We start from the raw sequence: 8,885 nt of genomic DNA, 5'->3' as shown, positions 1-8,885 counted from the left end.
GGTTATTAAACATCATCACAGATTCAATATTATCTTTGTGTATCATGAGAAAATCGCTAAACAGAAATTCATACTTACGTAAAACAGTAGAGAACTTCCAATTGACAATGGTAGACATTTTTTTCCGATTACTTTTGTTATGAAAACCTTTAGAGTGTAAAAGAAGAAGAAGATGATGATGATGATAAATTAAAGTGATAATTATAAAATGCAAAAATGAAGTGACGGTTTAGTTTTCCAAAGATGTAAATCATTATATCTATCTAATGAGTATATCATGCATAGTTACCCTATATTTTTAATATTTTATTAAATATTATATTTTCAATTTTTAATACTTTAAGTTAAAATTGAAATACTCATATAAACAATGGTATGTTATTAAACATTTGAATCCGGAATTTTTTTTATATATATTAACATTCAATATTTATTTATAACTTAATAACAATTTTTAAGATATGATAACAAACAAAAGTATAGAACAAAAAAAGTATAGACCAAAAAAAGTTACATCATAACAAAAAGTTTATAATAGAACAATTTCAAAGACATGACAAATTCACTATGTTTTCATTCTACGTTTCCAAAAATCTCCTTGTACACAACATTTGTTGTTTTGTTTGTAAGCTTTGATTCTTTGTCGAGTATCACTAACTTAATACCATCTCGTCTCTTCACTCTTGACAAAGCAACATAAAGCTGACCATGGGAAAATACTGGATCTTTAAGATACAATCCAACTCTTGATAAAGATTGATCTTGACTCTTGTTGATTGTTATGGCAAAACATAATGAAATTGGAAACTGTCTTCTTTTTAATCTAAAATGAAGTTTCTTATCAGTTGGTGTAAGAGTTACTTGACTAATTAGAGTACGATATCCTATATTCGTACCAGAGACAACTTTAGCATCAATTACACGCCTACCGAGACTAACTTGAAGACGCGTTCCATTGCACAAACCCTTTTTATGATTAATATTCCTTAATAGCATGATTGGAACACCAACTTTAAGGACCAATCTATGATTGGGCATTCCTGACATCTTTAAACCATTTAACAAATCAGGAGAGTACAAGTGTGGATCAAAATCCTCTGAAACGTCTTCACATTCAGCTAAACTGTCGGAACTTAGATACTCGACTTCTTCACCAGGAAATATGGCTATCATACATTCATTAATTTCTTGAACAACCTCATTCAAAGGTGCCAACAGTGCACGATCCTGAAAGTAAGTAAGTTCGTTGAATCTATCTAATATATTAGGATATACAAAGGTTATTAAATCACCCATGGGATCAACTGAGTTCAATATCAAAAGATCGTCTGGAATATCAATAACCGACTGTCCGTCATTTGGACCACCAGCGTTTCCTTGATCTATGTCTAATAGCTAATCAGCAAACTCTCTGATGTTTTCAACGTCTGAAGATCGACATCCAACTGTAAGCCTCATGTTCTTAGTTAGTTTAAGAACTTTACATTTTGACCAGATATAAGAAGAATTTATGCAAGCATTGACACATTCACTTCTTGTACCGTTGGTTACAACGGGCAAAATTTGACGAAAATCACCACCAAAAACAACAACCTTACCTCCAAAAACGGCTTCAGAAGAATTACCAGAATCATCATGCATAACATCATTTAAAGTCCTATCCAACGCCTCGAAAGCATGCTTATGAATCATGGGTGCTTCATCCCAAATTATTAAGCTTGTCTTTTTCAATAACTCATATACGTCGGTATTTCCTTTAACCTATTTTATGAAAGAATAAAAAAACATAAACAAAGTAAGATATTTAAAAGTAAATTGATACTGGAATAACAAATAAACCCATATATACTCAAAAATGATTAATATAAAAAATAACATAAACTGGGTTGTAATATTACCGGACAAATGGAATCTTCGGTCAAATTAATAGGTATTAAAAATCTCGAATGTGCGGTTCTTCCACCCTCCAAAAGCAAAGAAGCTATATCACTTGAAGCGACATTCAACACAACTTCTCCTTTTGACCTTATCGATGCAGATAAGGTTTTCCATAAATAAGTTTTTCCAGTACCGCTGTAACCATAAACAAAATATACTCCACCTTTTTTATCAATCAAAGCACTCATTATTTCGTTATAAACCCCTTGTTGTTCATCTGTTAACGAATCAAACAGATTATTAAATTCGTAATTCATGGTCTCGGTATCATATGAGAGCTCTTCCACCATTAACGGATTAGTTGCTCGTGAAATTGTCTCCATATCTGGAAATGGCATTTGTTGATATCTTCTAAAACTGGAGTTGTTTGAAATTAATAAATTTTCAATTTCAAGGAGTGCTAGGTTTTTTAACTGTTGTTCATTAAGAATCAAACCTAAAGATAAATAAAAACAAACTAATTAAATAAATATTTATGAAATATTAATGGATATTATATATTTTCCATAACTGAAAAAATTAAAAAATGAGTTAATCGTACATGGGTTATTTTGATCTTTTTGTTGTTTATATAGTATACCGTCAACTAAAAGTTGCCAAGTACTTTCCCAAACAAAATGAGGTCTCGATAAACTATAAGTAATCAATATTGTAGCAAATAAATTTCTTAAATAATATCCGGTAGAGGAATGACTTGCTTCTTCAATGGCTTCTATGTATTCCTTGTCATCATCTAAAAGACCTCTTTTGTAACATGCATCTCGAAAACTTTCAAACATAACTCCATCAACTGTTTGAATATATTCAAAATATTCTGGGCCTTTAACCTTATTTAATAATATCCTAAGATAGTAAGCCTCGTCGAATGCCGACGAAACAGCATGAACTCTACCTATTGCGAAACCCCTTAGGCGAGGTTCCCATTTACGTAACTTTTTTTTCCAAACATACTTTGTTGGAAACTCTGCGTATGTGAGAGTTTTTGCAAGGTCATGGTTCTTATTACACTCAAACCAACCGGTAAACATCGAAGAAGCATTAGTTGTCTTGTTTAAAATATCTTCAATATCTTCGTTAGCACCATATACTACATGTTGCTCACCGGGTAAATGAAAAGCAAGTCTCATAACAGACGGAGTCCTATAATGCACATCAAATGCAAATATCCTCCATGTTGCCTCGCATGCAGAGACATATCTACAATCATAAAACGCTTTGATTTCATCTAAATTAGGATCCAGGTTATCAGCATTGTTATTTTGTACAAGCGAAATTGTTGCTCGGTCTGGACCCTTATTAATGTATTTGAACAAATACTTTATCGATCCATCTTGATTACACCAATCAACATTAATATGTGCTTGAAATTGTTTTAATAAAGTCTTGTTGTATGGAACAACAGTTCTGTTATCCATCATTATATCTGACTTAACAACATATTGCCCGTTATCTCTTCTTTTGTATACCGGAAAACCTTGCGAATCAACAGTTGTCTCATCATTAAACATTTTAGGAAAACCTTTGGAGCATTTTTGTTTACCATGCAGGTACACTTCGGATTAGCATCACCACACGGGCCGTGAATCACATGATCAGATACAAGCTTGTATAGGTCTGGATCAGTGTCTTTGTTTGGAATCTCAGCAGAAATAAATTTATCTACATCTTCTGGATTATGAATCTTACTACATGGATGCATAAATATGCAAATATGAGCATGCGGTAGCCCCCTTTTTTGAAACTCTATCGTGTAAACAACTACAACATACATAATAAAAGTAAAAATTAATCAACTTTTATTAGTTAAACAAATAATCTGTTTGTTTAAATTGATTTTTAACTCTATAGAAAGTAAAATATTCAAGTAGGTCATGTTTATAATTTTATACTCATCAAATTAAATAAAATTACCTGCTTGAACCTTTCCAAACAAAGGCTTATCCTTGACCAATTTAATCATTGCAACAAGTTTGACCTTAAAAAGCCGACATAAAATATCAGGTCTATCCTCCGACTTTAATGTTGTATCCTTAAGAAATCTTTTAACTTCTGGCCAATTGGGATTACATGTTATGGTTATGAAAAAATCGGGATAGCCAAACCATCTACAGAGACACATAGCGTCTAGATAATTTTGCATCATATATCTTGCTCCGCCAGTAAATGAGGATGGTAGAATAACACGTTGACCAGCGGTTGACACATCAGTATTCCCAACAGATTGCATACCTCGTAAACTTTGGTAAGTATCACATCGAAGTTCATGTTGTTTACCGCGTATAAAATGTAATCTTTGAGCCTCAATCATCGTATATTTGTCAACTAAACTTTTCTGAAACAAACACCTACCATTTAACATGGTTGAAAACTTATTTGGCCTATCTTGAATATGATAAGCAAAAAACTCGCGCATTGTAACCTTCTTTCGTCCTGCAGTTGATGAAGAGGAAACATTCTTATGAAGTATATTAACCTGATAACCTTCCTCACCAAAAGGATGAAACAACGGGTATTGAAGAGGTGTATACGATGGATGAAGTTCACTAATACGCTTTAACGAACCAGATTGCTTGGTAACAATTATATCTCGGTTGTCGACAGCGTGACCAATATCACCGTCGATTAAAGCGGCAACTTCAGAACTGGATGGTAAGTTATATTGTCTCGCATCATGCTGTCTTGTTCCAATAATACGCAACTTCAAATCGAGTTGTGGGTTTTCTTCAAAACAATCTCTTACCATCCGATAAGCTTGGACCAAATGATTCTTTGAATCTAACATCGTCTTCAAATAATTAATAATATACCTCTCTAGCTCATCCTCCATTGAATTATTATCACTTCCCACAAAAACAAACATTTCCTAAGATTATAAATAATAACAAATAAACTAAAAACTAATAACATAACAAAAGTGGATGAATATCGTTAAAAGTATTTACCCAAAAACACCCTGACGGTTAGAAACCTCGTTTTCAGTGTCGTAAATGTAAAGTTGAGAAAACTATGGTTTACAACCTTCTAATGGTAAAAGACTTCCCAAGCAATGATAGTTTTCACCGCTAAGTCGAAACGTATATGGCGCATTGCCTCTGTTTATGGAATGATCAATCTTTCCTCCCATAGACGTAAACGAAAACATCGAATTGAAACGTGTAATGTTTTCAAAGAAATACTTACTCATGGCACTCTCACCACGAAATAAGTCAAGATATTAATCATAAATTGTGTGGATGAGTGGATATTTTTCAATTTCTCAAAATTTATATTAACGGTATCGTTTAACATATTAATCATAAAAATAAGAAACATAAATTGATGATGATAATAAATAGTGAAAAACAATTTAATAACATACCAGGGATACAAAGATTAAATGATTTATATGTTGTATTCGGAAAATTATTTGGATTGTTGCTTAAACCACTAACAGGTATATTAGAAATATTTGAAATAGACAATTGATTTGTTAATTTTCATTTCTAAATAATTTTTATAATATCAAGTTATAATTTTAATACAATTTACATAATTGCGAATTGGTTTCCACCATATGCTTTTCATTTATTTAAAATAAATTCAAAAAAAAGAAAATAATACTTATAAGGAAAATGCAATATACCTAAAGACCTTTTTTGTAGAGTATTTATGTTCCCGTCAACGGAGGAAGTTCTTTTTGCATCTAAAATTGATCGTCTTTCTTTCCTTTTGGACGCAGCAGAGTTCAAAAATGGTGTACATATTTGAGTGTATTGAAACTACAAAGGTCACAAGTATCATTATTTAAACCGAAATAAGGTTGTAAAAAATACTACAAATCGTAACAGAGTATATTTAAATTTAAAACAATTCGTGAATACTAACCGTTGTTTACTACATTCGAAGAGTAGACATTCGAAATTGTTGATGGAGACACGTTCTCCTTATAACATTGTAAACCCAATACTTGTGTTGATGATGAAAAATTTTGCAAGGTGTCGAAGATCCGACTAGCTGTATCGTTTTAAATATAAAACAAAAAATTAATAAACATAAAAGTAATCAATAATATAGATAATAACGATAATTTTATTAACGTACCAGGGACACAATGATTAAAGGAGGAATACGTTGAATGCGGATAAGAATTTGTATTATTAGATAAACGCTGGATATTATCTTGATAACTAATAATCGGTAAATTACAACCACCTAAATTATAGAATATGAAATATTAATTCATTTTAAAAAGTGATTTCAAATTTAAATTCATGATTTACTAAAAATTACATACTTGCTTGATATGGTAGAGTGACAATTGGTAATGATTGATAATCGATGAAGTTTGTATTATTGGATATGGTAGACAATGGTAAACGTTGACTTTGGGCTACATTGAAAAAAATGAAAATTTAAATAAATAGCAATATTGCACCGTTAAAGAAAATCAAACCATAGAAATATCATTAATTGGGTAAAAACATATAAAATTACTATACATACCACTGTTACTTAGGTTATTCTGAGAAGATGAAGATCCTTCATTTTTTTCTTTTCTTTTTGGATGTAGACATCTTCAAATAAAATTAGATAATATCCCTAAAACTTGAGTTAAGCCTACTTTATTGAACCATGTGATAGAAAAAATAAAGTCTTTTAGATTAAACCTTCAAAACACCATTAAGTAATATAACTCAAAATGAAAAACGATGTAAATGAGGAATACCGGAAACAAATAATATTACCTTTAATTCTTACACAAAAAATCGAAAAACAAAATATTTAACAACTGCTTTCTTAAGAATCAATTTTCTTTATGTATATATTTGGATTTTAATAAACATCACAGTCGGGTAAATATATAAATAAAAATGTAATTGAAAAAACATAACTTTAAAATTGGTATTTATTAACCAAAATTGTATGCGGAAATTATTGTTTGAATATAAACAATTTTTGGTGTGTGCCAAACCTCAACAATTGACATGGTTAGCATCCTACCAACAAAAAAAACTAAAAACTAAAAACGTCATAAACACTTACAAAATCAATATTAAGCTTCTTGTGTAAACGCTTCTTGAGGAACAAACGTATGAGAATAATGAAAACGAATATAAGTGACAAAGAATGTAAATTTATATGTGTATACATAAACAAATAATGGAAATTATACTTTTTAAATGGAAACAATAATTGCCATTATATTAGGATTGGTTTATTTTTAGAGAAAATATGGTGATAATAATTTAGAAATATGATGAGTAAAATAGAATAGATTTATGCAATTAATATATGATAATCTTTCTCAATATTATTCTTAATTCAATTATGACTTTTTAAAAACAATTAACATATAAGTATTCGTATAAAATAATATATAAGGTTTTTAAAAAAAAATAATTTATGGCATAGATAATTATATAGGAATTATTGTATAAAATAAATATTATATTGCATTCAAGTTTAGGTAATATATATTTGTTTCCTAATGAACGGATGGCAATAAATATTATAGGTAATAATTATTATATATATAAATATATATACTTATAAAAGATAAATATAATACAACTAATGACAATTTTCTTAAACTTATAACAAAAAAACCATAACATAAAGTCATAATTAGTAGTACAAACCATACATACTTAAGCTAACAAAATAATTAGGATAATTTACATAACCAAAGCTAACAGAATATATATATATATAGAACTTGTTAGCATAATTGTATTGTTTAAACCCTAATGCATAAAAAAACAGTTTATGATAAACTTCAACATCAACCAAGAACATCAGTGAGTATCAACGAATGAGTAGCCTCGTTGTACTCGAAAACAGCCAATGTTCCAATCTGAAGCCCATTAGACCGAACAAAATTTGTCCAATGTCTAACCCTATACCTCTCAATATAGCCATTCAGTTCAATAGCAATCTCAGTGGAGACATCAACACCATTTGGATTGATTAAACCTAAATCGGTTTCCACATCCAAGTTATTGTTCCGTGCAAACTCAACCGGCAAACGCTATAAATAAAATTATAATTATAAAGTTATTTGTTTGAACATAAAACATATGAAATTAAAAGATATGTATAAAATGAGTTTACTTACCAGCCTATCTCGTACTATCACTTCCAAAATGTTGTCTTCTTGAACATGAGGAACAATTATATCCAAAACCGGCTCATCAACATCTTCCATACCAACATCAAGTGCTACAAATACACATCATATTTGTTTTTAAAGTAATTAATAATATAAAGTGTACAAAAATATAGAAGATATCAAAAATTGATAAAAATACCTTGAAGCATATTGTCTTGGTCAGATTGGTGTCACTTTCAATCTCAATAACCATTGGAACATAACCGAGTTCGGGATGGAGATTTGGACCGGTGTAAACCAAATCATCATTAAAATTTACATGTTCGATACCACGGCTATCAAAAACATACATTCTGAACGTCCACATACCTTGAAGACGTTGAAACACCAAATAATCATTAACGGCAAGCTTACAATGCTTGGACATCTCTTCCCACATACCAGTAAAACCAAGTCTCGGAGTAGTCATCTTGTCGCACTAAATGTACAGATTCCATTTAAATCCATCAACAGACTCAGCAATGATTTCATCATACTGCCCTGGCTGTAAACTAAAGTAGCTTCTAACCTGATCATCTCTCAATGGCTACAAACAAATCAAAAAAATAAGATCAAAAATAGTATAAGAAAAATTAATACTTTTATAAATGACAAAAAGGATTACTTATTAATTAATAAAAAAATTTAAACCGTTACTTACAGATATTTAAGAGTAGGGTAACGAACCACAGCATCAACAACCATGTCGTCATGAACTGGATGATCTCTAACGTAAACGAATCTCCATTCATTTTCATTAATTGGAGAGAAAACCAAGACATCTCCAAACATCAAGCTATTGTCTTCAACAAATTCAGCC

General features: G+C 30.4%; 1 protein-coding gene across 1 annotated transcript; it reads right to left on the bottom strand.

Moving 5' to 3' along the window:
* Positions 1-573: 573 nt before the first annotated feature.
* On the bottom strand, positions 574-8,495 carry LOC143578824 (uncharacterized). Its single transcript, XM_077062294.1, has 12 exons — positions 8,396-8,495; positions 8,033-8,136; positions 7,705-7,945; positions 6,212-6,307; positions 6,019-6,129; positions 5,816-5,931; positions 3,850-4,801; positions 3,490-3,696; positions 2,519-3,412; positions 1,899-2,374; positions 1,542-1,761; positions 574-1,382 (listed from the first exon to the last, which is right to left on the bottom strand). Exons 1-12 carry the CDS (start codon positions 8,493-8,495, stop codon positions 574-576), a joined length of 4,326 nt encoding a protein of 1,441 aa, XP_076918409.1.
* Positions 8,496-8,885: the final 390 nt, after the last annotated feature.

This window comes from Bidens hawaiensis, unplaced genomic scaffold (assembly GCF_021521415.1).
Source record: "Bidens hawaiensis isolate Kalapana, Puna unplaced genomic scaffold, B.hawaiensis_p1.1 tig00029356_1, whole genome shotgun sequence".
NCBI classification, from domain to species: Eukaryota; Viridiplantae; Streptophyta; class Magnoliopsida; order Asterales; family Asteraceae; genus Bidens; species Bidens hawaiensis.
The sequence above is the reverse complement of the archived record's forward strand: the minus strand, read 5'-3'. Positions and strand labels throughout refer to the sequence as shown.

Coding starts and splice junctions, on each gene's coding strand:
- LOC143578824 (XM_077062294.1), bottom strand. CDS start 8,495: ATGACTACTCCGAGACTTGGTTTTACTGGTATGTGGGAAGAGATGTCC. Junction 7,946..8,032: donor TGATAGTACGAGATAGGCTG/GTAAGTAAACTC, acceptor TTTTATTTATAG/CGTTTGCCGGTTGAGTTTGC. Junction 5,932..6,018: donor CTTTAATCATTGTGTCCCTG/GTACGTTAATAA, acceptor AAAACGATACAG/CTAGTCGGATCTTCGACACC.